Source organism: Chelonia mydas, chromosome 14 (assembly GCF_015237465.2).
Source record: "Chelonia mydas isolate rCheMyd1 chromosome 14, rCheMyd1.pri.v2, whole genome shotgun sequence".
NCBI classification, from domain to species: domain Eukaryota; kingdom Metazoa; phylum Chordata; order Testudines; family Cheloniidae; genus Chelonia; species Chelonia mydas.
Window position 1 is genome coordinate 41,617,715 of NC_051254.2, and position 24,226 is coordinate 41,641,940.

Sequence of the window (24,226 nt, forward strand, 5' to 3'; positions counted from 1 at the left end):
ACACCCAGCGGAAATAAACACACACCTCTTAATGCAAGGACTGTTGCAGGACAGGCAAATCTCTAGGAGTCAGGTGAGGATTCACAAACAACCAAGTAGCATTTGACAAAACAGCACATTTATTGGGTGAGGATGAGGAAGATGAAGGAAAACCTTAGATCCGCATATCCCACAAGAGAGAGAGTTTCCCCCATGCTACTGAAAAAAAAAAACACCACCACAAGTCGGTCAATATATTACATATAAATATAAACAGAATTCAGACACACATGAGACAGATACGGTACACACATGTTATTACAGACCAAATGTCATAACTCAGAGCATTCGCCCAGAAGCTGCGGTCAGTTTCTATGCACTCAGCGACTGCAGTAGCAGGATCATTTATGTTCCTGACAGAGCAACGGGGTTTAATTTCCAGTTATAAATAGAGGCAGAAACAAAGGAACTCGCCCTGTTCCATCCTGTTACTTTTCTCTCTGTGTGGTTTCCCCCATCCTTCCTTAGCATGTGGTTCAGACCCGGAAGAGGAGCCCAAATGTGAACTACCCAACACCTAATTTACCTACAAACAGCCAGGGAGAGAGAGAAACGGCCTTTGTCTGACAGAAAACCTGGTTCACGCCTTTGCCAGTGGCCACCTACCTAGACACAGACATGGGGACCATAACGGTCAGTGTTTACACAGAACTCCTTGCACACCAGCCATACGTGTTTCACAATGACGCTGGTGACCAGTGTGACACACGCTTGAATGTGAGACCTCACATGATGCTCTTTGGTGAGCTCGAATGCGCACACCCCTCGGCTCCCTCTCTGGCCCTTTTGGCAGGTGGCACTAAGGGGTCCCTGGATCACACTGCGCGTCCATCATGGGACAGTCCAGGGGTCATCTAGAGAAGAGAAGCAGAATGACAGGGTCCCCTACGCCATTTATGTCATTTATGGGAACGTTAATTAGTAAGAAAGGACTCAGGCAGCTTGGTCGTGTCACACGAATGCCGGATTACAGGATCCTGAAGAGTTTGCAGTACTTTGACGCTCGCAAAGGGTTTAGAAAGAGGCAGATTCCGGGATGCTTGCAAAGCTGACTTAGTGTCCTTTGGAATCTCGCTGGATGATTGGGAAAGGAACGCAGAATGCCGCGCCGGTTGGCAGAGTCAGCGTGTAGATGGAGCGAGGCGGCCTGGATCAAGCTTTCCGATGACCGGCATCGGAGGAGGAAAGAATCTGCTGCTCGGATTCAGAGCATTGCTAATGTGTGGGTGTGTCGTACCTGTGGACTGGACTGTCACTCGCCCATCGGACTCAGCAGACATCAGAGAACTCACCGGTGCACATACCATGCTCTGTAAAGAGCGACGGTGCCATTGCATTTGTACTGCCGTGGCACTTAGCCCCAGTCATGGAGCAGGACTCAGCTGTGCTAGGGGCTGTACAAACACAGACTAGACAAGCGCAAGACAAACGACAACAGGTACAGCACATGGTAAGAGTACGGTATTTTACAGAGTCTAGCACAATGTGATGGCTAAGTATCAAGCATTAAAATAATCATTTGTAATTCAGTCTCTAGGGGGCAGTCCTGTACAGGGGATACTGGTATGACAGTGTCAAAGGGGGCTGCTCAGTGAAGTTCATGGGGCCCAGAACCTCAAAGGTATTTCAATTCTCATCTCCCACCTTTGACCATCTAGTTCTGTGAGTTTTTCCAATAATTTCAATAAGCTTTGGATCAGAAGTTCTGTCAGGCTCCTTTTTGGCACCCCCCCCCCCCCCCCCCCCCCCCCCAGAGTGTGGTACTCGTTAGTGCTGTTATAATGAATGCCAGCCTCGTTATCTGTTTCTGGGAGAGTCCCACTCATGCTAGTCAGAAATCTTTTGATAAAGCCGCTCTTGTTTGAAAATGCCGATTCAGTGAACGCAAACCTTTTTGCAGAAACAGAGCTGGTTTGGTGAAACTTTCCTTGGGACGAGTTCTCACAGCCAGGCCAGACTATGTGAGAATAGCCCAGGGGCCAGGGCCCTCACCTGGGATGTGAAAACCCCCCGGTCAAGTCCCATTCAGAGCAACGATTTACTTGTATCTCCTACTTGTCAGGTGAGTGCATCCACGGTTGGGGGAGTGGGTTGCTCTCGGCCTGTTTGGGAAATTGTGAAATGGTTTCATCCCAATTTGGGACAGAATTTTTTTTTTTTAAATATCAAAATTTTTTGTGGGATGGGAAAACTATTTCCTGCCCAACGATATACAGGCTGCCCTGCATAAGGCACTTTCCAAACACCAAAGGCACACTGTGTCCTGAGACTGTAAGCAATTCACAGCAGGGAATCTATGTGAAGGGGAAGGAAAGCAAAACATGTAATTTATCTACAGATCAATAGACCAGATCAAAAACTTGCCATCAGAACATTTTTTGAAACACAAAATGCCTTTTTTACAAAAAAATATTTCCCCATCCCTCCCTCCCGACATGGGTAAAAGAGTTTTTAGAAGTGAGAGGAAGTAGGATTGGTTGGTGTATTTTTCCTCTCACCAAAACAAAGATTTATTTACTTGTCTATTTTAAACACCAGAGTAACCCAAAATGAGAGACCCAGCTTAGAGGGGAATTATTTTGGGGCAGTTTTCTGGCCTGTATCATGCAGGAGGTCAGACGACATGACCACAGTGGTCCCTTATGGCCTTGGAATCTATGACTCGTTCAGTTTTCTGTTCGTGTTTTCTGTTTGCTTTTCGCTTTAGTTTCTGCTCCAAGTTAAGGGCCTTCAGGTTTCCCTCAAGCATTGTGACAGCTCCCCTTGTGACACTTAGGGCACATTTTCAGAACAGCTCAGCTCATTGTATATGGTGTCGATGAGCCCGACTCTGGAATCATAAATCCAGTTCTGGGGTCCATGTTTTTAAAAAGGTTGAAAAGTCACACAGGGTGCAGAGAAGAGCTTCCACAATGACTGAAAGGTTGGACAAAATTGCCTCATACTGAGAGACTTAAGGAGCTCGATCTGTTTAGTCTGTTGAAAAGCAGATCAAGAAGGGCCTTTGATTACAGTGTGTAGGTCTCTTCATGGGGAGAAACTCCTAGCTACTAACTACTAGCGCAAACAACTAGCTCCTCAACCTAGCAGAGAAAGGCAGAACAAGAACTCACGCCTGGAAGATAAGTCAGCCGACATGCTTCAATCAGAAATATGACACGCACTTTTCACAAAGAAAGAGACTAACCACTGACACAAACTACCAAGGGAAGTTGTGGATTTTCTATCTCTTGATGGTCTTCATATCCAACTGGATGCCTTTCTGGAAGACAGACTATCACAGAATCATAGAATATCAGGGTTGGAAGGGACCTCAGGAGGTCATCTAGTCCAACCCCCTGCTCAAAGCAGGATCAATCCCCAATTTTTGCCCCAGATCCCTAAATGGCCCCCTCAAGGATTGAACTCACAACCCTGGGTTTAGCAGGCCAACGCTCAAACCACTGAGCTATCCCTCCCCCTATAGCCAAACACAAGTTGTTGGGCTTGATACAGGGGGAAGTGGGGGAAGTTCTCTGGCCCATGCTAAGCAGGAGGCCAGACTAGATGATTTAATGGTCCCTTCTGGCCTAAAACTACATGAATCTATTGAAAACCTGGCCACTAATTTTGGTTCCTAACTGGGAGTCATTATGGGTTACTCTGGTATTTACAGGTTTCAGAGTAACAGCCGTGTTAGTCTGTATTCGTAAAAAGAAAAGGAGTACTTGTGGCACCTTAGAGACTAACCAGTTTATTTGAGCATGAGCTTTCGTGAGCTACAGCTCACTTCATCGGATGCATAGCATATCGTGGAAACTGCAGAAGACCTGGTATTTACACAGCCTAGGGGAAGTGACTAAATGCTTTCAGGAGCTCTCCTGACCCAAACAATCTTAGCTCACAGCAATGAATTAAATGCAGATGATGAGAGATGCTGACTAAGTTTCTCCCATTCACAGTTGCTGTCAAAAATTTAAAATAAATAAATAAATATTCAGGATTGCAAAAAAAAATCCTGGAGAAAACACGCTTAGAAAAATGTTTCTTGTCAAATTGTGAAACAGATCTACTCAAAAACATATTAAAAAAAATAAAGTTCATAAGAACAGCCATACAGGGTCAGGCCAATGGTCCATCTAGCCCAGCGCTCTGTCTTCCAACAGCAGCTGGTGGCAGGTGCTTCCCAGGAAATGACCAGAACAAGGCAATTATCAAGTGATCCATCCTGTGTCCCAGCTTCAAGTGATGCTTCCAAGATCCACTGGTTACTTCTTACCCTGACTTTGGTTCAGTGTCTCTTCGGCCTTTTCCCAGGTGTAAGGGTCTATATCCTACACTCAGGGTCTTTGTGTCCCTGTAGCAGCTGCTGTCCAGAAGTACAGGGCTGTTCACAAGCTCTTTGCACCCTAGTGTCCACTTCCCATCTAACCTTGATCCCACCGTCCCTCACTGAGCAACACGGAAAGGGGTGGGGGAGGTCGCAGCTAGAGCTGGGCAAATAATGGATTTTTTTCAGTTTGTTGGAAATTCCAACAAATCAAACAAAAATTCGGTTTCAGATTGAATCAAAACCGATTTTCCCCCCCCAAAATTCTCGTTGCATTGAAAAGTTAAAAAAAAAATTGAAAAAAGTTTCATTTTGATTTTTAAGGTTTAAATTTCTGAAAACAAAAATTAAAGGAAATCATGAAATAAAAAGCTATTTTCAGTCAAAAAGTTTGGTTTCAAAACCAGGAAAATGAAACGTTCAGCTTTTATTTTTCGGTTGTTTTTCTGCCAAATCAATTTGGCAAAGGTCGACACAAATTCACATTGTTTTGGTGACACAAGATCTGCATTTTTTGCCTAAATAAATAAAACAAACAAAATAAATAAAATACATAAAAGGGTTTGGTCAAAAAATTTCACCTAGTTCCAGTTGCGACCAAAACGTATGACCTTTAGATTTTGTTAATCCAATTTTGTCAAACCCAAACATTCAAAAATCCCCCCAAAATCATGACTTTTTTTAATACACAGGGTGAGGGGCTTGGCTCTTCGGGAGCGCCTCGGAGTAGAGCTGCTACACCTCCGGATTGAGAGGATCCAGCTGGGGATGCCCCCGGGCAGGCTTCTTTTGGAACTCTACTGACCACGTACCACTAGGAAGAGGCCCAGAGGCACGCTGGAGGGATTATATCTCCCAGCTGGCCTGGGAATGCTTGGGAGTTCCCCAGGAGGAGTTGGAATCTGTCATGGAGGAAAGGGAGGTCTAGCCCGCCCTACTCTCCATGCTGCTGCCGCGACCCTCACCAAGAAAAAGTGGCGTAGAGGAAACAGAAAGAAAGAAGTTAGTGTCATCACTAGGTTCCAGAGTCAATTAATTAAATGGGGCATTTTTCTGAGTTATTGTTTCAAGCTCTCTGCTGACTCAGGCTCTCTTTGATTTGCCAGGGCATATTGATAACCAAGCGAGCTAGAAACATACTCTTTTTAAAATAAAATTCTTCATAATCTAAATAATTTATCCACTTCACGTATTAAGGGAATATTAGATTTAATATTAAATCATCTCTTGCAGAGCATCCTCTACCTCTCCAACCATTGCTCCCTCCAGGTCCCTGCTGAAAAACTCTCTTTACAACACTCGACTACACTAACTCGACTATAAAATAACTCCAGGGCCTGTGTCCAGCAGTACCACGGCAATGGAGTTATTGTGTAGTCGAGTTAGTGTAGTCGAGCGTTGTGAAGAGAGTTTTTCAGCAGGGACCTGGAGGGAGCAATGGCTGGAGAGGTAGGATGCTCCCCAAGAGATGATGAATGTGTAAGTTCTGCATCCACTAAAGAGGCCGCATTGGCCCTTTAAGTGATCTTAGCCATTGTGTCCCCTCCTGCGGCGCTTGGCTTCCTTCTAGAGCACTCGTCCGGCTGCTTGCAGATGAAATGTCTCTCTGAGTAGCATCGGGAGCTGCTGACCCCATGTTCATTCAGGTAGGCGCACTGCCCTTCCCCTCTGACCGGAAACCTGCAATGAGAAGCAGTGTGGGGTTATCAGATGCAGCCGGCTTCCATTCCTGCTCACGTACAGAGAAGCAATGTGGTCCAGCGGTGTATGATGCAGGGGAACTGGGTTCTCAACCAGGGTTTGCTACTAATCAACCCTGAGCTAGTCACTTCTAGCTGTAAATGTCACAGTGGACGCTGAGCACCTGGAAATCAGGCTCACAGAGAACAGGCAACAGAGGCTGTCAAGCTTCTTGCAGGTTTTTCCCAGTGTATGAGGGGACATAGGCCCGCAAGGGAGTTCCTGGGTCCCAGCCCCGTTCCAGCAGGCAAAACCGGCATATCGTCCTGTTCGTAGACTTCGCAGGCTCTGTATTCTATCTAGTTAGGTGGTTTTCCCCCACTGCTCTGACGGTGAGGCTGCTTCAGAACCTCCCTCTTCTGATGGGCAGAAATCTTCTGCTACTTTCCAGCCCCAAATTAATTCCTGGCCAGTTTATCCCTGTGTGATCTTGTGACAACATTGTCCTGTAGCTTCAGTAGTTCTTCTCCCTCCCAGGTGTCTACTCCCGAGGTATTTACAGAGAGCAATGAGATACCCTCTCATCTTGCTAGCCTCAACCAGCCAAGCTCTTTCAGTCTCCTCTGATAAGAGACACTCTCCATTCCCGCGAGCATCCTAGCTGCACTTCTCTGCACCTGTTCCAGTCTGAGTGTGTCTTTCTTGAATATAGGTGAACAGAACTGGACGCATTAGTGCAGCTAGACTGGAAATCAGGCAGTACTTCAGGGTAAGCAAACCTCATAAGAACGGCCATGCTGGGTCAGCCCAATGGTCTATCTAGCCCAGTATCCTGTCTGTCAACAGTGGCCGGTGCAGAATGAACAGAAGAGGGCAATTATCAAGTGATCCATCCCCTGTCGGCCATTCCCAGCTTCTGGCAAACAGAACTAGGGACATCCAGAGCATGGGGTTGCTTCCCTGACCATCTTGGTTAATAGCCGTGGATGGACCTGTCCTCCCGCTTTCCCTGTCAGACTCGCCTCTTCCAGAAACTTCTCCTTTCTCCCAATATCCTTTTGCTGCCCCACCTGCCCCGCCCCCATTATCTTCTCCCCGTGGGTCTCCCAAGCCCTCCCCCACACTTTCCATCCATTTCCTCTGCCTCCCCTTCTGCCCCAGGCAGCCAGAGTCCAGCTGGGCTAGGCAAGGCCCTAACGCGGCTACCGAGATGTTCCCCCACCGAGCTGCCGCATCTTCTGTCCTGTCCCATAGCCATAGTGACTCCGCTTGGTGGGGTGTCATTGTGTATGAATGATGGGATGTGCTTGTGAATGATTTAGGGGGACCCATTTGCACAGAGGTGGGTGACAAACGGAATTTCCATCCTGAGGGAAATTCTCATGTTTTGGGACAAAAAGTCAAAATATTTAGATTTCCCACAGAACAGAAATTCTCCTCCCCTCCAAAAAAAAAAAAGAAAAAAAAAAGAGAGAGATTTAGGTCAACCCAAAATGAAACATTTTCTTTAGATAGACTGGGGGGCTGATGCCTGGCATCATGGTAATTGTAGTTCTTGGTTCTTCCACCCCTGTTCTCTCCTATAGATCCCGATTCCCAGCTGGACTACATCTCCCATGATGCACTGCAGTGTCTTCCTCCCACCAAAATACCACATAAGAATGCATGAGTGAGACACTGCAGTGCATCATGGGAGACGATGTCTGGTCAAAGACCGGGGCAAATGGGACCAGAAGAACCCAGAACTACAATTCCCATGATGTGCTGCAGTGGCCCCACAGGCAAACCAAAATGAAAGTGTTTCATTCTGGGTTGACTGAAAATAAACATTTGAGTCAATTTCCGCAATGGAAAAATCTCATCCAAAGTGACCTTTCCCTGCAGGAAATTTTGCTTTCGACACAATCTCCACCCAGCCCAGGGTTTTGTTGCATTTGTCTGCGCCCTAATACCGAGAAAGCGAATAAGGAAAAAGGACGCACAGGTTGTTGAATATGGTACCGTTGGTCCACTTCCAGGGCTGGCCCTGGCCTTGCTCCCTCTGGAGGCCAATCCAGCAGTAAGGGATCCCCCTATAGCGCAGCATGAAATTCTGTGGATAAGAACACACACATTATATCCTTATCTGTATTACAGCCACCTTAATGGGGATCAGGGCCCCCATGTGCTAGGTGCTGTAAACGCGAAGAAAGCTGGTCCCTCATGTTAGGATATAAATATTCAGGCCTGTCTGTAAAGGCCTATACTCTAAGAATTTAGGTGTATTCTTATCACTTAGCTAGTTATAGAGGTATAAAAGAAAGAATCAAAATCACTGTCTGCCGGTGTAAGGGCCTTCTCTCACTGCGACGGTCTGAGGCCCTGTTCTTAGGCTAAGGCCTTTGGCTAAGCAACAGAGACAGCCATAAGCTGGGAAGTGACCGGTCACCTCCTCACATTCCAAACTAGTCACATTGAAAGAAGGTGCTATTGGGCTGTTAGGAATACAATCCTGTCCTGATAGTGCCTATCGCCTCCAGAGAAAGGGAAGTGCCTAGAAGATGTAAAAGGAACCTTAGTTTGATAGCATCCTGTCTGGCAAGAACTCACTTATCAATAGCCGGGATGTGAAATCCTCACTGCTGTATTGTTCTATCACTGTAGTCCCCATTTCCCCATTGTTTGTCTGTATAATCTCTGTCTGGTTCTGTGATTATTTCTTTCTGCTGTATAATTAATTTTGCTGGGTGTAAACTAATTAAGGTGGTGGGATATAATTGGTTAAATAATTGTGTTACAATATGTTAGAATTGGTTAGTTAAATTTCAGGAAAATGATTGGTTAAGGTATAGCTAAGCAGAACTCAAGTTTTACTATATAGTCTGCAGTCAATCAGGAAGTAAGGGGGGCGGGAATGGGAACAGGGAATGGAGGTGGGGAAATTGGAATCATGTTTGGCTAAGGGGGGAAATGGGAGCAGGGACAAAGGTGGGGCTCTGTGGTGTCAGAGCTGGGAAGGGGGACACTAAGGAAGGAAACTGGAATCATGCTTGCTGGAAGTTCACCCCAATAAACATCGCATTGTTTGCACCTTTGGACTTTGGGTATTGTTGCTCTCTGTTCATGCGAGAAGGACCAGGGAAGTAAGTGGGTGAAGGAATAAGCCCCCTAACACCTCACCCAAAGAGCTTCCAGTCAAACTACACAGGACAAAGCGGTTTATCCAAAATGATTTTTTCCATAGGAAAATTTATTTAAAAAAACCAAACAAAATACCGCCCCCCACCCCCATTTCATAACTGGGGGGTTTCCTCCCATTTTTCTTACAGTTTCCCAACTTTTGGGAATCACAGAAATGCAGGGCTGGAAGGGACCTCAAGAGATCATCAAGTCCAGCCTCCTGTGCTTAGGCAGGACAAAATAAACCTAGACCATCCCTGAGGGGTGTTTGTCCAACCTGGTCTTTAAAAGCTCCAATGACGGGGATTCTACAACACCCCCAGAGCTTAATTACCCTGAGAGTTAGAAAGTTTGTCCTAGTATCGAACCTACATCTCCCTTGATGCAAATTAAGCCCATTGCTTCCTGTCCTGCCTTCAGTGGACACGGAGAACAACCAATCAGTGTCCTCTTTATAAAAGCCCTAAACATACTGGAAGACTGTTATCGGGTCCCCGCTCAGTCTTCTCTTCTCATGACTAAACACGCCCAGTCTTTTAAACCTTTGCCCAAAGGTCAGGCTCTGTCAACCTTTCATCACTTTTGTTGCTCTCCTCTGGACTCTCTCCAAATTGTCCATGTCTCTCCTAAAGTGCGGCACCCAGAACTGGACACAATACTCCAGCTGAGACCTCACTAGTGCCCATAGGCACCAACCTTCTCCAGCACCCCCCTGGCCCCACCCCAACCTCGCCCCCATTCCAACCCCTTCCCCAAATCCCCACCTCCTTCCCTGAGCGCACCCTGTTTCCCCTCCCCCCAGCTTGCCGCGCGAAACAGCTGTTTGGCACGGCAAGCCTGGGAAGGAGGGGTGAGAAGCGGAGCGCTCAGGGGAGGAGGCGGAGTGGAAGCAGAGGTGAGCTGGGGTGGGGTGGGGGGAAGCTGCCGGTGGGTGCTGAGCACCCACCAATTTTTCCCCATGGGTGCTCCAGCCCCAGAGCACCCACGGAGTCGGCGCCTATGTCAGTGCCAAGTAGTGAGGGACAATTACCTCCCATGTCTTACATACAACACTCCTGGTCATGCACCCCAGGACGATATTAGCCTCGTTCTCAGCTGCATCACATTGTCGATTCATATTTAATTTGTGGTCCACTGTAACCCCCAGATCCTTTTCAGCAATACGACCGCCTAGCCAGGTATTCCCTATTTTGTCTCCATGGATTTGGTTTTTCCTTCCTAGGTGAAGTACTTCGCACTTGTCTTTATTGCTGCTTAAATGATATAGATCTAGGTAGATCTAGGTATATAGGCATATACTGCTGAGATGAAAACATTCCTTTCTTTTTCAGAGTAACATTTGCACTGGTTTCCTGTTTTCGAAATAGGTTTTTATTTCTACTTCTTTTAAAGGCAGGTTTTCACACCTCCTTCCCACGCTTTTTACTTTTCCTCCCTTTTTCTATTTATAAAGTGATGTGGAAAAAGGCCAAAAAAAAAAAAAAAAAAAGAAGGGAACCCAAAATTTTGAAAAATTAGATTTTGGAGTTAAAAAAACAAAACAAACAACCCCCAAACTGAAATGACATTTGAAGTTAAAAATGAAATTAAAAATTGGGGGGGGGGGTCAACTTTTTTCTATTAAAAAAAGTCAAATCCTGTCCCTGAATTTGCATTTTACAACCGCAGGAGATTCAGTTCCTTGTGTCTAGAAGCTGCCTTAGGCCTTCAGGGGGCGCCAGGCTCTGGCATGTCCCTAGCTGTGGTTATGAAGGTGCGTGTCTCTTCCTTACCAGCTCCGTCAGGGACTCAATCGAAGCCAGGGAGGCGTTGAGGGAAGAGCAGTGGCTCTGGCTCGTGCTCCAGTTCCCTTCAGTCTCTGAGAAGAAGTAGCAGTTCCCTTGGTATCCAACCCAGCCGTCCGGGCACGCAGCAGTGACATGGGGCGGGCAGCGTGGGCAGGGAGGAGTCTTCTTGGCTGAAAATAAGTAACACAGTGGTGAGAGATGGACCTCTCCCTGGTGTCTGTCTCCGTGTGGGAATCCCGGCCAGAGAGAGCACTAAGACCCACACGTCTCAGGCCTGGGTTGTCGTTTTGCATAGATCCCGAGACCAGAAGGGACCATTGTGATCTTCTTGTCTGACCTCCTGCATCACACAGGTCTTAGAACTGCCCCCAGAATAATCCCTCGAGCAGAGCTCTTACAGCAACGTCCCACTGTGGTTTAAAAACTGTCAGTGATGGAGAATCCACCGCGCCCCTTGGTAAATCGTTCCGAGGGGGAATAACGCTCTCTGTTAACAACTGATGCCTTATTCCCAGTCTGAATTTGTCCAGCTTCAACTTCCAGCCATTAGATCGTGTAGACTGAAGAGCCCATTGTTAAATATTTGTTCCCCAAGTAGGTATTTATAGCCTGGGATCAAGTCACCCTTTAACCTTCTCCTGGAAATAGATGGAGCTCTTTGAGTCTATCACTATAAAGCAGGTTTTAATCCTTCTTGTGGCTCAACTCTGACCCTTCTCCAATTTATCAACATCCTTCTTGAATTGTGGGCACCAGAACTGGACACAGGATTCCAGCAGCGGTCGCACCAGGGCCAAATCCAGAGGTAAAATAACCCGTCTTCTCCTACTCGAGATTCCCCTGGTTATACATCCCAGGGTTACATTAGCTCCTCTGACCCACCGGGAGCTCATGTTCAGCTGATTATCCCTCATGACCCCCAGACCTTTGTCAAAGTCCCCGCTTCCCCGGACAGAGCCCCCCATCCTGTATGTACGGCTGCCATTTGCATGGGGTGGCTGTGGAGGACTGGGTGGAGCTACGATGGCATCATGACACACTGTACCCTTGCATCCAAATGGGCCCGTCCGCCATCTTAACTTCCGGCACCGTCAGGGGTGGACCCATTCTGTCAGGCAAGGGGTGAAAAATGGGAAGGGTGGGTGCATTTCATGGACTCCCCCTTGACGTACCCTCCTCAGTGCACACATGTGATGGCTGCCACACCAGGGCTAGAACCGGGGCCCTTCACAGCTAAGAGCGAGACCCGTAATGTGGGAGCCGAGAGCCCCTAGGCAGGGCTATAATAACTCATGTTCTCTGTGGCTGGGCCCAAAGGCCGGCCTGTCACACATGCTCGCTGAGGCTTTCCATGCAGGCGAGTGAAGCAGCCACAAAAACTGAGGGCCTACTCTCATCGTCCGTGGGGGGGTTCTATGGAGCTGTGTGCTGCCCAGAGCTTGATTTTCCCAGAGGCGCTCAGCAATTGCCATTCCTGATGGCTCTGGGTGGGGTTGCGGGTGCCGGGAATCTAGGCCCTTCCTCTTTGGGGGAAAAGGGTCTGGAGAGAGATTTCCCCTCTGAAAAGGGGAATGTGCTTCCATGGAGGCGTCAGACCAGGGCAACGACAGGGTGGGAAACGCAAGTGGGCCCCGTGACCTTGGGGCTCGGACAAGCAGTGAATGAAGAATACGTGACAAGGGAATGAGAATCGGCAGGGTTAGGAATGACCCTTCACTCACCCGCCAGCGCAATTATGACGATGATCAAAGCTGTGATGACGACAGTAACGGTAATTGGAATCCGTTTATCTTTAATGCATTTCAGGCTGAAATCTGCAAAATAAAAAAAATAAATGAAAAGACACGAAAGCAGATGAAGGCAGGCAGCAAACATATCAACAGCACATGCTGCCGGTGTGTGAAAACGGTCCTGTTTTGCTAAGTGCTTCCGTGAGTGGATAAATCTAGCTGACGACGATCAAGGGCGTGGAACAGCTTCCATACAAGGAGATGAAGTGGGCTGTAGCCCACGAAAGGTGATGCTCAAATAAATGTGTTCGTCTCTCAGGTGCCACAAGTCCTCCTGTTGTTTTTGCGGGTACAGACTAACACGGCTGCTACTCTGAAACCGTACAAGGAGAGACTACAAAGATTAGGGCTGTTCAGCTTAGAAAAGAGATGACCAAGGGGGCGTGGGATCATAGAATCATAGAATATCAGGGTTGGAAGGGACCTCAGGAGGTCATCTAGTCCAACCCCCTGCTCAAAGCAGGACCAATCCCCATCTAAATCATCCCAGCCAGGGCTTGGTCAAGCCTGACCTTAAAAATAACTAAGGAAGGAGATTCCACCACCTCCCTAGATAGGATAGAAGTCTATAAAACCATGAACGGTGTGGAACAAGTGAATAGAGAAGTGTTATTTACCCAGCGCCTGGCACAACGGGGCCCTGATCTCAGCTGGGGCAGGGACTCTTTCCCCCTGTGGGTCTGTGCAACGCACAATGGGGCTCAGCTGCTGTCTCTAGGTGTTACCGTATTATACCTAATAAATAATATAATTTTTTACCTACATCTCTTCTCCTTTCTGCCACTGGTCCGTGACCCTGCAGCATTGAGACATTCACTCCTCTACCTACCAGAAAGCAAAAGAAACTGTCATTTAAGGTCAGATCATACAGTCCCCTCCACGCAGGGCCCAGTGCTGTGTATGAAGTCCAGGCCTTTTGAATGTATCCATCACTGCTTCCCCTCCCCTCGTGCATCCCAGAGTGACTGGCAGTCCCCAGATCTTGCTAGCCTCACCCCACACAGCCCAGCCTTAGCCTGATTGAGGGGCTCCAAGAAGATCAGAGAGCATGGTAATGCATTTGACAAATTGTGTGCCATGTCCCCCTCTAGTGGCTGGTAAGAGGATAATATCTCTGCCAACATTTTTGTTAGCATTATAACAACTCGGGCTCTTCCTGTTCTCCATAGAAATGTCCAATCCCTCTTGGAATTTTTGCTAAGTTCTTGGCCTTAACATCATCGGTTGATGTCACCTCGCAGTGAGTTCCACCACCTAATTACCCAGTGCATGAAAAATTGTTTCCTCTGATCCGTTTTGAAGTTCCCACCTTTCCGTTCCATCCCTTTGTGCTTGTGCTAGACATGGATCTACCTTCTCTAGCCCATCCGTTATCCTGTCCCTTGTACCCGTCTCCTCTCCAAGGTAACAACCTCAGTCTTTTCAAGCTCTCGTCACAGGAGAGGTTTCCCAGGCCCTTGATCCTTCTCGTCACCTCTCTCTGAACCCCTCTAGTCTACAATATCCTTTCCGAGATGGGGCGCACACAGTATTCCAGATTTCAAGCCTTTCACTACACCAGATCCCCTGTTGGCCAGAGTCCTTCAGGGTGGAAAAGACCCAAATTGCCAACATAAAAAACAAGCATGAACCAAAGAGCAACAAAAACTCCTTGTATCCTGTCTTTATCCCTCATAAAAATGAGGAGGTAACCCAGCCACCATATTTTTGTCCCTCTGCCAATCACACCACAAGCTCCCTTTTAATTAAGACCAAAGTATTTCTTATTTACTGGTATCGCTTGTCACTTCGGGGCTCTCTTCGGCCATTTTCTGGACAATCAGCACCGAGACTGCTGTGTCTCCACCTACCAGGAAGGAACAGAGACGGTCACTCAGGGTGGTTATTTTAATTATGCACTTCTCCTTTAAAGCCGTCAGAATGTGCCAAATGCAACAGACAATGCCCGGTCCAACCTCTCCCTGTGTCCACCTAGGTGTTTTCAGTGCATCCGTCACCACGTGAGACCCACGGTCGTGGCTTCCACCGGCCTTAATATCCTCAAATACCCAAACAGTCCCCACCCCTCCTTCAGAGATTTTAAGGCCTGAAATAGGGCTGTCGATCAGTCGCAGTTAACTCACACGATTAATTTAAAAAAAACAACTTAATCACGATTAAAAAACTTAATCGCAATTAATTCCGCTGTTCAACAACAGAATACCAATTGAAATTTATTCAATATTTTGGATGTTTTTCTACATTTGCAAATATATTGATTTCTATTACAACGCAGAATACAAAGGGTACAGTGCTCACTTTATATTATTATTTTTGGTTACAAATAATTGCACTGTAAAAATGATAAACAAAAGAAATGGTATTTTTCAATTCACCTCATGCAAGTACTGTAATGCAATCTCTTTATCGTGAAAGTGTAACTTGCAAATGTAGATTATATTTTGTTACATAACCGCACTCAAAAATAAAACAACGTCAAACTTTAGAGCTTCAAAGTCCTCCTTATTGTTCATCCAATCGCTAAGACAAACAAGTTTGTTTACATTTATGGGAGGTAATCATAGAAGATTAGGGTTGGACGAGACCTCCTAGTGAAATAGTAAAAAGAAAAGGAGTACTAGCTCCCGATGTGCTGTAATAATTAAATTGTCAGTATTAAAATGTTTTCTAAAAATATCTTGTGCTGTTTCCTGTACATTGTTTCTGGATGGCTAGTCTTTCTGTGGGGGGTTTAAAATACTATGGGGCTACAGTAAGGATACCATTGTTAAAGTTGTAAAATATTTTCCATTTTAACCTCAGTTTTTACAACCACTATCCTATATTGGGGCTAGATTGAATCTCCACTGCATTATACCAGTTTTACCCAGGAGCTACTCAATTAAGTTACTCTGGCATAAAACTGGTGTAATGCAGTGGAGAACTAAACCATAAAATATTAAGAAAAACTTTTTTCAGCCTGAAATTTTGTATAGTAAGTCATAGGTCTGTTGAGAATTTTTGGAGAAACTTTGAGGATAGTTGAATAAGCCATTTGTAAGTTATGAGTCTTTGAAACATTATTTGTTTTTCACATTTTTAAAATAGGTCTAACTTTAACTGCTCATAATTCAAAAGTAGCTTGGGCTAAATACTTTTTACATATTTATCGTCGCTTGTACGTAGGTCTAGCTTTACTGTTTGGAATTAATAAATCTTTAGTTATTTAAAGTTTTGTTTTTGTAGGGTTTTTTCCTGTGAACATTATAGGTTCTTCATGCTACCATGCAGTATTTAGGAACTTAACATGGAAACCCACAGACATTGTAATTTCCATGATCTTGAAAGTAGGCATTGCAGTCTATGGTGCTTCCCTGTGGAGATTGTAAATTCTGATGTGAGAAGGAAAAGAGGAAGTCTGGGTGCACTTGAAAAACTGGTGGGAAAGGAGGATCTAATCCCAAAAAGGGTGTCTAGATGATGATCAATAAAGGTACAACAGGCGTCCCTATGGACTTTATATGCTCCAGTTTGAGATGTAAAATTAGCTATGTATTTGCCTTAAGAAACTGTTCCATATTAATGTAAAAATGGATTACGCTTTCGTTGTTCTATTTGGATTTGAGGTTGTAAAAGTTTTATATGTATAATCTAGTGTACGACTGTGAACTATTAGGAGAAGAAACCTGAACAGATAATGTAGCCAAATAATAGTGTCATGACTGGGCATGGGTGGTCTGACCTAGTGGTGAGAGCAGAAATCAGACTGGGTCAGATACCAGGAAATCATAGTCCAAGACAGGCCAGAGGGCAAAACCCAGACTCAGATGTCAGGCAGGGTGAGGTTACTAGGAGATGAGGAGGACCAGGTTGCGGGGTCTGCAGTCCTAATCTGCATGGACAACTTCCTGTTCCTGTGCTTGGGTTAAATAGAAGCTGGGGACCAATCAGGATCCCCTAATGTTCCACCAATCAGATTCCAGGACTGGAGTCCTCTGTCAGAATTCAGCTGCTGTTCTGGCAGCCGGTCACTGTGGCAGGTTGGAATTGCCTAGCTTGTAGGGGCCCTGTAGACTACTGTCCAAGACTCATGGTTCCTGATAAATAAATACACTTTCCAGATAAAATACAAATAAGGTTACAATATTAGATCTGCTAAGAACTGTTTTAGCACATATGTGGTTTTTTTTTAAATTAAAATGTCTTGAAATCCAAGAAATACTAACCTAAATTTCTAGAATCAATAAACAAACATTGAAAGCCCTGGCTGGGATGATTTAGTTGGGGATTCGTCCTGCTTTGAGCAGGGGGTTGGACTAGATGACCTCCTGAGGTCCCTTCCAACCCTGATATTCTATGATTCTATGATGAAGTGAGCTGTAGCTCACGAAAGCTTATGCTCAAATAAATTGGTTAGTCTCTAAGGTGCCACAAGTCCTCCTTTTCTTTTTGCGAATACAGACTAACATGGCTGTTACTCTGAAACTAGTGAAATAGTGTTTCCTAATATCCAACCTAGACCTCCCCCACTGCAACTTGAGACCATTGCTCCTTGTTCTGTCATCTGCCAGCACAGAGAACAGCCTCGCTCCATTCCTTTTGGAACCCCCCCTTCAGGTAGTTGAAAGCAGCTATCAAATCCCCCCTCACTCCTCTCTTCTGCAGACTAAACAATTCCAGTTCCCTCAGCCTCTCCTCATAAGTCATGTGTTCCAGCCCCCTAATCATTTTCATTGCCCTCCGCTGGACTCTCCAATTTGTTCACATCCTTTCTGTAGTGGGGGGCACAAACTTGATCCAATACTCCAGATGTGGCCTCACCAGTGCCGAATAGAGGGGAATAATCACTTCCCTCGATCCGCTGGCAATGTTCCTACTAATACAGCCCAAAATGCCGTTAGCTTTCTTGGCAACGAGGGCACACCGCTGACTCCTATCCAGCTTCTCATCCACTGTAATCCCCAGGTCCTTTTCTGCTGCCTGCTTCTTATTTGTGATGAAACTGATAACAGGTATTCGCATGGCACTTTTGTAGCTGGCCTTGCAAGGTATTTACGTGCCAGATATGCTAAACATTCATATGCCCCTTCATGCTTCGGCCTCCATTCCAGAGCACATGCTTCCATGCTGATGACGCTCGTTAAAAAAATAATGTGTTAATTAAATTTGTGACTCAACTCCTTGGGGGAGAATTGTAGGTCTCCTGCTCTGTTTTACCTGCATTCTCCCCTATATTTCAAGCTCTAGCAGTCTCGGATGACGACCCAGCACGTGGTCATGTTAAGAACACTTTCACTGCAGGTTTGACAAAATGCAAAAACCATACCAATGTGAGATTTCTAAAGAGAGCTACAGCACTCGACCCAAAGTTTAAGGAGCTCTCTTTCAGAAGTCTTAAAAGAGCAACACTCAGAAGCGGAAACCACAGAACCTGAACGATCAAAAAAGAAAATCAACCTTCTGGGGCTGGCATCTGACTCAGATGAGGACGTGTCAGTCTGCTCTGCTTTGGATCGTTATCAAGCAGAACCCGTCATCAGGGTGGTCGAAGCATGAAGGGACATATGAATCTTTAGCCCATCTGACACGTAAATATCTTGCGACAGCAGCTACAACCGTGCCATGCGAACGCCTGTTCTCACTTTCAGGTGACATTGTAAACAAGAAGCGGGCAGCATGTCTTCGAGTCACCAGGGCCTGCTGAAATGCATCCTAGAATACTCCAGGAGCCGACGGAGGAGCTTTCTGAGCCATTAGCTATTATTTCTGAAAAGTCATGGAAGACGAGAGACATTCCAGAAGAGTGGAAAAGGGCAAATACAGTGCCCATCTATAAAAAGGGAAATAAGTGTAAGCGGGGGAATAGTCCCGCTATTGTGGGGAACTTTCCTGGCTTCTGCACGACCCCGGTGAAGTGGGCTAGCGAAAGGATCTGAGTCCTCGCTCCTACTTCCTTTACCCAGTGGCCTCCCTGCCCTTGAGGGCTCCCCTTCCACTCTCCTGTCTGGCAGAGTCCTCGTCACCCCAACAAGGCTGGGCCCAGGATTCCTGGGGGGCTCGACCCCCAACCCTGCTGTGGTCACCTAGGACAGGGGCTAGGGTGTCCCCACTCCGGGGTACTCTCTCTGCACTGGGCACTTCTCTGATCCACTGACCATTACGTACAAGTTAAAGCAAATGCAAATTATTTAATCAACCATTAATTTTAAAAAGAATAAGGAAAAATGGGAAAGGTTAAAGGAAACACATCACCCCGCTCTGTGGCAGGGAACATCACAAACAGCGTCTCTGGAACGTCAGGGCAGTTCACAGTCTGTTCCTTGTAAGTCCCAGGCCCCTTCTCCGGCCCTGGCCGTGCTGCAGGGATGCTGCGGGTTGGACACTTGCTCTGGTGATGGCCACACGCTCTCAGGCTCTAAGTGGCAGGACCCTTCTGCCCATTGTCGCCCCCGCCCTGTCGGGGTTACGATCCAAGCCCGGCCTGCAGAGCCCCTTGGCTGAGACGTCTCCCTGTGCTGGGCCTGATGCCCAGGGTCCCCCTCGCCCTCCCCAGCTGCTCACCGCGCCCAGCTCCGGACTGCTCCACCCCAGCTCCACCACTCGGTCTCGCTGCTCTGCCTCCAGCTCCCTGGGCTGCTTCTTTGGCATCTCTGGCTCTGGTTGCTGCAGCTCTGCTCCCAGGACAGGTCTGCTCTGCAGGCTGCTTCTGTGACTCTGCTCCCAGCATGGACCTGCATCCTGGGCTGCTTTTCTGGCCCCTCTGGCTCTGGTTGCTGCAGCTCTGCTCCCAGGGCAAGTCTGCTCTCTCTGGGCTGTGCCTCTGGCTTTGGGGCTGCAGCTCTGCTCCCAGGACAGGGTCTGCTCTCTCTGGGCTGCTTCTCTGGTCCCTCTGGATCTGGCCCAGCTCTGCTCCCTAGCTCAGCTTGGGCTCCTGCTTTCTCCTTAGCTCGGCCCCAGTCTGTCTGACCCAGGCAAATCCAGCTCACATGGAGGAGGGGACCTCCCTGGCCTCTTGACTCCCTGACTAGCCTGCCCGCCCTGTCATTCAGGCTGACCAGGAGCATTGGCCTCTCCCCATTGTTCCTGGGGACTATCAGTCTCAGGGTCCTGGTTTCCCATACACCCTTCCCCTTTCAGTACTGGGAGCTAGCAACCAAAAGACCCCCACTGAATGTTAGTAAGGGGGCAACAGTCCCCTTACATAAGGACAACCTGGGGAATTACAGACCAGTCAGCTTAAACTTCTGTACCCGGAAAGATAATGGAGCAAATAACCCACCCCTCGTCTAAATGGAAAAGCACCAGGTTAAAGATGGATTCCAGTTCAGGTGACATGATCACAGGTCACTGTAAGACCCCAAGCTTTCATTCCTCCCGGCCTGATTCACAGGAAGGCCTGCAAGCCAACAGAGCCATCCACAGTCAATTGTCCTGGTTGATGGGAGCCATCAAGATTCCAAAACCACCATTAATGGCCCACACTTTGAAAAATTACAATAGGGCCTCCAAGTTATATTTCATATTTCTAGTTTTGGATACAAGAATGATACATACATACAAACAGGATGACCACACTCAGTAGATTATAAGCTTTGTAATGATACCTTACAAGAGAGCTTTTGCATGAAGCATATTCCAGTTACATTATATTCACACTCATTACCATATTTTCATAAAATCATATAGCATGCAACATCACAACTGCCTAGAAAGGAGTACTGCGGAAAGGGATCTGGGGGTCATAGTGGATCACAAGCTAAATATGAGTCAACAGTGTAATGTTTTTGCAAAATAAGCAAATATATCATTCTGGGATGTATTAGCAGGAGTGTTGTAAGCGAGACAAGAGAAGTAATTCTTCCACTCTACTCTGTGCTGATTAGGCCTCAACTGGAGTATTGCGTCCAGTTCTGGGTGCCACATTTCAGGAGAGATGTGGACAAATTGGAGAATGTCCAGAGAAGAGCAATAAAAATGATTAAAGTTCTAGAAAATATGACCTATGAGGGAAGACTGAAAAAAATTGGGTTTGTTTAGTCTGGAGAAGAGAAGACTGAGAGAGGACATGATAACAGTTTTCAAGTACATAAAAGGTTGTTACAAGGAGGAGCGAGAAAAATTGTTCTGCTTAACCTCTGAAGATAGGACAAGAGTCAACAGTGTAATGATGGCGTGGACTGCACCCTCAGCAAGTTTGTAGATGACACTAAACTGGGAGGAGAGGTAGATACGCTGGAGGGTAGGGATAGGATACAGAGGGACCTAGACAAATTGGAGGATTGGGCCAAAAGAAATCTGATGAGGTTCAACAAGGACAAGTGCAGAGTCCTGCACTTAGGACGGACTAATCCAATGCACCTCATCTGGAGTACTGTGTCCAGTTTTGGATCCCTGCACTACAAGAAGGATGTGGAAAAATTGGAAAGCGTCCAGCGGAGGGCAACAAAAATGATTAGGGGACTGGAACACATGACTTATCAGGAGAGGCTGAAGGAACTGGGATTGTTTAGTCTGCAGAAGAGAAGAATGAGGGGCAGATTTGATAGCTGCTTTCAACTACCTGAAAGGGGGTTCCAAAGAGGATGGATCTAGACTGTTCTCAGTGGTAGCAGATGACAGAACAAGGAGTAATGGTCTCAAGTTGCAGCGGGGGAGGTTTAGGTTGGATATTAGGAAAAACTTTTTCACCAGGAGGGTGGTGAAGCACTGGAATGCGTTCCCTAGGGAGGTGGTGGAATCTCCTTCCTTTGAGGTTTTCAAGGTCAGGCTTGACAAAGCCCTGGCTGGGATGATTTAGTTGGGGATTGGTCCTGCTTTGAGCAGGGGGTTGGACTAGATGACCTCCTGAGGTCTCTTCCAACCCTGATAGTCTATGATTCTATGAAGAAGCAATGGGCTTAAATTGCAGCAAGGGCCTTTTAGGTTGTACATTAGGAAAAACTTCCTAACTGTCAGGGTGGTTAAGCACTGGAATAAATTGCCTAGGGAGGTTGTGGAATCTCCATTATTGCATATTTTTAAGAGCAGGTCAGACAAACACCTGACAGGGATGGTCTAGATAATACGCAGTCCTGCCATGAGTGCAGGGGACTGGACTAGACGACCTCTCGCGGTCCCTTCCAGTTCTGATTATCTTCTGCAAACTGCAACCAAACTTGTTTGTCTGAGTGACTGGCTGAACAAGAAGTGGGACTGAGTGGACTCGCGGGCTCTAAAGTTTTACACTGTTTTATTTTTGAATGCAGATATTTTTTGTACGTAATTCTACATTTGTACAGTTCAACTTTCATGACAAATAGATTGTACTATAGTACTTGTATTGGGTGAACTGAAAAATACTATTTCTTTAGTTTTTTTACAGTGCAAATATTTGTAATCAAAAATAAATATAAGGTGAGCACTGTACACTTCGTATTCTGTGTTGTACTTGAAATCAATATATTTGAAAATGTAGAAAACATTCAAAAATATTTAAATAAATAGTATTCTGTTATTGACAGCGCGATTAATCACAATTACTTTTTTTTTTTTTTTGGTAATCGCTTGACAGCACTAGCCCAAAGACATTAAGAAGAGGAGAATCCAGCGCTTCCCTAGGGAATTTGGTCCCAGGGTTAAACGCTCTCACGGTTAGAAAACCTGGGCGTTATTTCTCATTTGAATTTGTCTGGCTTCAGCTTGCAGCCATTGGGCCTTGTCCTGCCTGACTCTGTTAGTTTAAAGAGCCATTTAGCACCCGGTATTTCCTCCCAGGGCAGGTCCAAGTCACCTCTCAATCTTCCGTTTAAGAAACTAACCAGACGGAGCTCCTTAAATCTCTCACTGTGGGGCCTTTTCTCCAGCCGGCAATCATGTTCGTGGCTCTTCTCCGCCCCTCTCCGATTTTTCAACATCCTTTTTAAAACGTGGGCACAAGAAGTGGAACCACTTGTCCAGTATCAGCCTCACCAGTGCCATACACAGAGGTTAAATCACCCACCTTCCTCTGCTCCCATTTACATGTTCACGGCTCGCGTTCACGATTTTTGCCATGGGTTGAATTGCTTGTTCATTATCACCCCTGCTCCCCCAGGCTGAGATAATAACCTGTTTTTTCAATACATTCAGTGTAATGCATTGCAAAGGGAGACTCTCGTACCCCTCTACTGGTCCAGTCGCACAGCGGATAACAGCCTACTACTGCTGCCACCTCACGTTCTACGTTGCGGTGCTAACTGTCCCCACTTCAAACCCAGCTCATAGACAACGAGGAAAGTCTTTATGTTAACAAACAGTTTAGTGGGGTTCAGGACACACTCCGCTGATCAGAGAGATCTCCTGGCTGATAAAGGGGCCCTTAATGTAATGGGGTGCACAGGGCTCCCCACACAAGTGTTTAGTAAGTAAGAGCAATGGGCCAGCGCTGCTGAGTTATCAGTCCCCATCCCCAGAACTGCAGATTCTCCTGCTCCAGCCACTGGACTCTGGGCCACCAAATTCCCAACCTTCACTTACAACAACCAGATGGCTACTTTTAAGGCATTAAAGAATGTGACCCCCTCTGGCACCAGGCCTTTAGCTCAGGGGACACGCGGCATTTCCTTTCCACCTTGGCTTCAGTGGTGCAGGCTGCTGGGAAGGGCAAGCGAGACTTGGCACAGACACCTGGGAATGCAGATGGCTCTTGACTGTCTCCCTCATTCCAGCCCTTAGTTCTACAGGTTCTATCTCATCGCCGTAGCTTCTGAGAATCTCCCATGTACTTGGTGCCAATGGACCTACGGTTAATATTATTAGCTACTTCTCTTGCAGAAGTGGCATGGGACATCAACCAAGACTGGAGCCCCGTTGTGCAGGGTGCTGCCCAGACACACAGCGAGAGACAGTCCCTGCCCCAGCTGAGATCAGGGCCCCGTTGTGCTGGGCGCTGCACAGACACACAGCGAGAGACAGTCCCTGCCCCACCTGAGATCAGGGCCCCGTTGTGCTGGGCGCTGCACAGACACACAGGGAGAGACAGTCCCTGCCCATTTGTGCAGACACAGTCCCTGACCCAAAGAGCTTCCAATCTAAACAGACAAAGGGCGGGAGGGGAAGTAGTGCAGAGAGGGGACTTGCTCAGAGTCACACCACAGTTTAGTGGCAGAACCAGGATTAGAACCCAGATCTTCTGTCGCCCACTCTGCTGCTCCAGGCACTAGACTACAGCATTGCTGTGGTTTTCTGTTCTGATTAGCATGGGCCTGGCTGGAGCCCTTGGCATAACGAACAGTGTGAACCAAAGCAGGCCTGACCTTGGCAAGATAAGTTTTAGCTAACACCAAGCAAGCGTATCCTGACCAGAGACAAAAAACACACAGCTCTCTCAAGAGACTACGTCAGCACATTCCCAAGAGATGGTGCAGGAACACGCCGACCCCTCGGACGACAAGGAGGGGAGGACAGAACAACAGATAAAGGATGTTTTGGTGGAACTGGAAGGTACAAGGACAAGGGTGGTAACT

At 46.8% G+C, this 24,226-nt stretch overlaps 1 protein-coding gene across 32 annotated transcripts in view; it reads right to left on the bottom strand.

Annotated features, from left to right (window-relative positions):
* Positions 1–3,756: 3,756 nt before the first annotated feature.
* LOC102929380 (C-type lectin domain family 2 member D) overlaps positions 3,757–24,226 on the bottom strand; it is a 48,786-nt gene continuing 28,316 nt past the window's right edge. For 25 of the 32 annotated variants that reach the window (XM_043528998.1, XM_043528999.1, XM_043529009.1 and 22 more), the window contains 7 exons: positions 14,536–14,610; positions 13,524–13,589; positions 12,696–12,788; positions 10,960–11,144; positions 8,011–8,120; positions 5,810–6,028; positions 3,757–5,611 (listed from right to left, as the gene is read on the bottom strand). In XM_043528998.1, coding sequence (XP_043384933.1) covers positions 5,866–6,028; positions 8,011–8,120; positions 10,960–11,144; positions 12,696–12,788; positions 13,524–13,589; positions 14,536–14,610 — 692 coding nt within the window. In that variant the 3' untranslated portion in view covers positions 3,757–5,611; positions 5,810–5,865. Of the gene's footprint in view, positions 5,612–5,809; positions 6,029–8,010; positions 8,121–10,959; positions 11,145–12,695; positions 12,789–13,523; positions 13,590–14,535; positions 14,611–22,540; positions 23,666–24,226 lie in introns of those variants that run through there. The other 7 variants (XM_043529016.1, XM_043529017.1, XM_043529020.1 and 4 more) reach the window with 3 other exon arrangements.